Below are 5,860 nucleotides of genomic sequence, written 5' to 3' on the forward strand. Positions count from 1 at the left end.
CCTATGCCTTTCTTTTATGCTGGTCTCATTTTACATTTGCGTGAGCATTTGAAGCCGAATTTGTGTTGTTTGTAGTTGACAGTTGATGAGTGCTTTGACCCTATATATTTGAGTGTCTGACACATCAAAGTGCTTGATATGTGGTTGTCGAATGAGTGATTTTGGACAACTGAGAGAATTCCTGATGTGATGTTAAGAGAATCTGAAATTATTTTGGTTGTTCCTCTGATTCACTGTGTAGAAAAATACTCATGTGTGAAGACTTTAGTTATATGACCCAGGCAGTAGTAAGCAATCATGTGTGTGCAGCTGTGCTCTGAGGTCACATGCATCTGTGCTTATATACATTCATATTGTACATGGAGAGGAGACAAGGGACAGAATTTCCCTGTTTGCATATATGTCATTGGTCGTGTTTCCGGTCAGCACCATGCTCTCCTATTGTCCCCTCATGATTTGTCCTCTTGTGTGTCACCCCCTAGTCTGACTGGCATTACTGCACAAGCCTGCCTGCCATGGGCTGTCGGGATGTCCATGCAGCCACGGTCCTCTCCTTCCTGTGTGGAATCGCCTCGGTAGCAGGCCTCTTTGCGGGGACTCTGCTTCCCAACTGGAGAAAATTACGACTGATCACGTTCAACAGAAATGAGAAGAATCTGACTGTTTACACAGGCCTGTGGGTGAAGTGTGCCCGGTACGACGGGGGCAATGACTGCCTGATGTACGACACTACTTGGTACTCATCAGTTGACCAGCTGGACCTGCGGGTCCTCCAGTTTGCCCTGCCCCTCAGCATCCTGATTGCAATGGGGGCCCTGCTGCTCTGCCTGATTGGAATGTGTAACACCGCCTTCAGGTCCTCGGTCCCCAACATCAAACTGGCCAAGTGTCTGGTCAATAGTGCCGGCTGCCATCTGGTGGCCGGGCTGCTGTTTTTCCTGGCAGGTACTGTGAGCCTCTCCCCATCCATCTGGGTCATCTTTTATAACATCCATCTGAACAGGAAGTTCGAGCCAGTCTTTATGTTTGACTATGCAGTGTATGTCACTATTGCTAGTGCTGGGGGCTTGTTTACGACTTCCCTTCTACTGTTTATTTGGTACTGTGCATGCAAATCTTTGCCTTCTCCTTTCTGGCAACCGCTGTACTCCCATCCTCCCAGTATGCATACATATTCACAGCCCTATTCAGCACGCTCCCGCCTCTCTGCCATAGAAATCGACATTCCAGTAGTTTCACACACCGCCTAGTGGGGAAATAGTTGCTAAAGAAAACTTGTAGCCTCACATTTCCCTTGTGCAAGGAGCTATTTTGGACCTATATACATTTTCCTTTGATCAGTCAGTGAAGCCAAATTAGTATGTCTTAGTAGGATGAAGTGCTGCTAGTTTTTATGAAAAGTACAATATTTAAATGTGAATCATTCCTTTTATCTTCTTATGCTAGAAGTATTTTTAACCTCCAGGTTGATTTCTGATCAGTTATTTTGGTGGAAAGGACCTGTGTCTCAATTGAGGTGATTTAGAGCAACATAGTAAAAAATGATTGCTAAGAGAAGCTCTTACAAGCGATCCTTATGAGTATTTCAGAATGTGTATTGTCCTTTTGCTATAATACCTTAAATTGGGAAAAAGGGCAATTTCAAATTAAAAATTTTTTTTCAGGTAAGGGTAATATTTTAACAGTAGCCAGTCTACCAGCTTAGGCTGTAACTTTTCTTACTCTTTCTCGGGGCTAAATGTATTGAATAGAGTTCGGTATTTTGAAGATGACTTTCTTTTGTGAGTTCTTACCTTCTACCTCATGCCTGTGTTTAAAAATAAAATGTATTTTAAGTGATATCAGAGAGAATAAACCTAACATTTAAAATATCTATTAGTATGGATAACATTTAACATAATTTTAAAAGTTAATAGTTCTGTAAGTTGTATTATTAAAGTTAAAGTGTGCCCATGCGATGGATTGGTGCTTCCTCTGAGGCAGAAAAACTTTTCTCCAGATATCATCCACCAAGTGGTACTCATGCCCACGTATAATCTCTTAGTGACTAAGAGAAAGAAATAAAGAGGGCCAAGTGGTTAGTTCTCCTTTAGACAGTGGTAGGGGACAAGCATCTGTTCTTCAGTGACAACATCAGAGATTCATTCTGGTGACTGCCTTTTGGGTGATGGGTGAAGTGAGGCATGACTTCACCATGACCGCATTCACCCTTGATTCAGTTCCTGCCCCCACCACTGATTATTTCCTTGAGGATATATCTTTGCCCAACACTTTACTAGGTGCTGTAGAGGATACATGCAAAGAATGAGATCTGGTCCCATCTACTAAGAAATTGTAATTTAATAGAGAAGATCAAACTGTTATCTGACAATTAGGGAACAGTCTGACTTCAGTGGCAGCTGGTCTTCACTTCTCAATCATTGATCTAGGAATATATTTCACCCAGAGACATGGCTTTCTGGCAGACAGGCTTATTGTACAATACCAGCAATATTTAGAACGCAGAAATTCAGTTTGTTAGATCCTTTAGAGCACCTACGTTCGCCTAGACACTGTAATAACATGATATCAGATTCATAAGAATGGATGGGCAAAAGTGGTAAAGATTATATTGTTCCCTTTTCACCTCTGAAAGTATGATGATGTATTAAAGAGGGAAGAATATTTAAAATCTCTCTTCTAATGGGGTAACATTTAGAGGAAACCATGTTAACACCGAGATGAATGCTTAGAAATTCAGGGATATTGGGTGTTTACCCTTATGAATTTGAGCTGTTTATTTGATGTAATTTGTTACACATTAGTGCTATGTTCATGGGGATTTTGTTCTATTACCCATTACAAAATTCACAGACAGCTAGTTGCATGGTTAACAGATTATTGTGCCTCTTTTGCAAATCTGAGTATGCTTCTGGTACTTCTGTGGATGTAAATGGTACTTTTGTTTCTAATTACAAACACTAGTTTATGTATATAGCAAGTAAATACAGTTGTATAATTTTTAAGTGCCATCAGTTAAAAGCATGCAAAACTACGGTTTTCTTAGCTGTAGCTTCTGATTTCCTTCAGTTCTTTTAATTCTTCTCAGATATAGCTGAGTCTTGATCATTCCAAGACAGCGGCAGGTAGAATTTTGAGATTAATATTAATTTCCCCCTTTGCTAATTAATTTCTGTCCCCTCTCTCACTGAAATTGTCCAAAAGTGTCAAGAGTTCCACCATTCTTTGTATAAACAATGTTAAAAGCAGACTCAGCCATTAATATTCTAGACAGTTTTTAGTCCATGGGTTCACGTATATAATGTTAAACTTTTCTTGTAAGAATCTTTCGGATTCTTTTCATAATCTGTAGCGTCTAATTAGTATTTATTATAGATTCACTTGGCAAAAGAAACAGTTGTTTCCCTTATTGTCGTTAATATTTCAAATTTGCTATCAGGAGCTATTCTTCAAAGCCATCAAAGGAAATCAAGTATTTATCATTCTTTTTAATAACTTTTGAGCATTCATCAGTCTATCATTGTGATGGGGGCTATCTTTTTTTGTTGTTACAAGTCTCTTAATGTTAAAGGCCTTTTACAGAAGCTTGGAAAACCTTAAATGTAGTATGATCCACCAGATCTGGTTTATCCAACCATGGGAGAAAAAAAAAACCTGAGCTTACTTTACTTGTAAATAAAAATACACTATAATAGATAATATGTTTGCTGTAAACTGCAATGTAAAACCTCGATAAAACTGCACTGTACTTGATGTTTATTAAAAGATGTATTTTTACAAGTTTCTGTTTCTATCCTCATTTCGTCAGTGCTTTAAGTTGAAATATTTTGAGAAATGTTTCTCAAATATGTGCAAATTGAAAAAGACACAGCACCACTTAAAGCCCTGTAGAATAGCAATTGGAACAGAATTGGAAAACTTGGCATTATTATCTCAGAAGCATCAGGACCCTTCATTTCTAAGAGTGGTCTTAGGAGTTCACTGGAGTATTTCAACATTCCACAAAAAAAACACCAAATAAAGTCAAATGTGCCAGACTTGCCTCATCAATGGAGTGTTTCAGCAGTCTGTGATCTTGGAGATTGGGATTTCTCAGATGGTTAAGTGGCAGATCTTTCCTTATTCTTCAGAACTCGAGGTTAACAGGAAAAGCAGTCCTAACAGGTAAGTCACCTCAGAATTTCTGGAGCCTGGAATGAGCTCTTAGTTTTCTGCCTCCTGGTGAGAGCATTCACAAGCAGTCCTCACTGAACCCAAGGCTGTCTGGTGGGACATTAGATGCCAGAGCCATACGTTGCACTGGAAATCCAAAGCTGCTTCAAGCTGGCCAATCCCCATAGCTGATTATACTAACGTACCACAGTCCGGAGTCTGCCCCTTGGTTGCACAGTCTCACCGAGGATGGCTGAAATGCTAGAGAAACTCTTCATGCTAACCAAATTCACAAGAGACTGATTTACCAACCAGAAGTGAGAAATATAGATGCCTTGCAACCACTATCCAAGACCAGTGTTTTAAAAATACACCCTACACAGAGCTCCTTGGAGAAAAGACTGATTCCACTCCTGGGGTAGGGACAGTACAAAATGAGCCCAGCACATCGTCTTCCGTAAAGGAAATGGTCAAAGAATGATGGGGATTTATCCAATTACACAGAAGCCGGCTTAAAGAGGTTCCCACTGGCCAAATCTGGGACAATCTGAGCATCAAAATAAATAATAGTAATGGGTTATAATCCATTGAATAAAGCAAAAATCCATGCATCCCTACTGATACAAATGGGAAGAAAGAAAAGTTGTTTCTTAAAGTAAAATACCAAATAATAAATATGGAAAAATAGTTGACATTGGGAAAACATCAATAGAATTGAAACTAGTTGATGAAAGTTTGATGAGAAAGAGGATATTTACGTTGTCTCAAAATACTGCTCCACAAATTACTAATTTCGGAGGGAAAAGTAGTAACTTTATTAGTGGATAAACTTGGCAGACACAGCCTTAACCAAGTGATTAAATTTATTACCAATACAACAAACCAACACCATGCACCTTCTAATATGATGCAACAAGAAGATCAGATCATTGTTTTTGTGGTGTTTCCGTTAAAAATACATAGCTTGAGACTAATCTTGAGGAAACGTGCAGTTTGTCAGTTCCACTTTTTACTTTTTGCCTCCTTCTCTACCTCTCCTGATCTCACACCTCTTCATTTTAATAGAAAAGCATAAAACCTTACAGTCTAAGTTGTCTCTAAAATATTTCCTACAGTAACTCTTTTAGGAGAGAATTTGAAGAGCTTGTGTCAGGTTTCTCTGGGAAAAAAAAGGAAAGGTCCTTGCAGAAGAGATGTAAATCAAAGTGACAGAACCACAGGACTCATGGGATCTTAATTAGCTATGCCATTTCATTGCTTAGCAGTATCTTCAATCCTGAAGTATACTGATAGGTTAGCCTAAGGGCTATCTCCCCTTCTTTCCCCTCCCCCACACTGGAGTAACCTTTCTAGGAGAAGGTCATTCTCCTTGTCCCTGGTGGGTGTCTCACCACCCTCCAGCCCAGGAAGGTTCTCTGTCAGTGACATAGCATGCCAAAGCCCTTTAAAACCTCACCTCAGGACTGTGGAACTCAGAGAGAAAAAGCACAACTATAGCCTGCCTAATAGTCATATCCAAATCTGCTATTAACAGGAAATTTGGGTTTGTTTGTTTTAATTTGTTTGGAAATATTCCAGCTTTCCAGACTGTTATGTGAAACAAATCCTTCAGCAAATTTTGATGAAGAAAAGGAGATGGTGAATGAGGAGAGAAATTTTTTCTTATTTTGTATGAAAAACCCAGTATGACTGGGTCCTTTTAGCAGGA

General features: G+C 39.3%; 1 protein-coding gene across 1 annotated transcript in view; it reads left to right on the forward strand.

Moving 5' to 3' along the window:
* CLDN12 (claudin 12) overlaps positions 1–3,780 on the forward strand; it is a 10,321-nt gene extending 6,541 nt beyond the window's left edge. Inside the window, exon 3 of the mRNA XM_007452055.1 lies at positions 483–3,780. Within this exon, the coding sequence (XP_007452117.1) occupies positions 516–1,250 (735 nt within the window). The 5' untranslated portion in view covers positions 483–515 and the 3' untranslated portion in view covers positions 1,251–3,780. The remainder of the gene's footprint in view (positions 1–482) is intronic.
* The last annotated feature ends 2,080 nt before the right edge of the window (positions 3,781–5,860 follow it).

This window comes from Lipotes vexillifer, unplaced genomic scaffold (assembly GCF_000442215.2).
Source record: "Lipotes vexillifer unplaced genomic scaffold, Lipotes_vexillifer_v1.1 scaffold161, whole genome shotgun sequence".
NCBI classification, from domain to species: domain Eukaryota; kingdom Metazoa; phylum Chordata; class Mammalia; order Artiodactyla; family Lipotidae; genus Lipotes; species Lipotes vexillifer.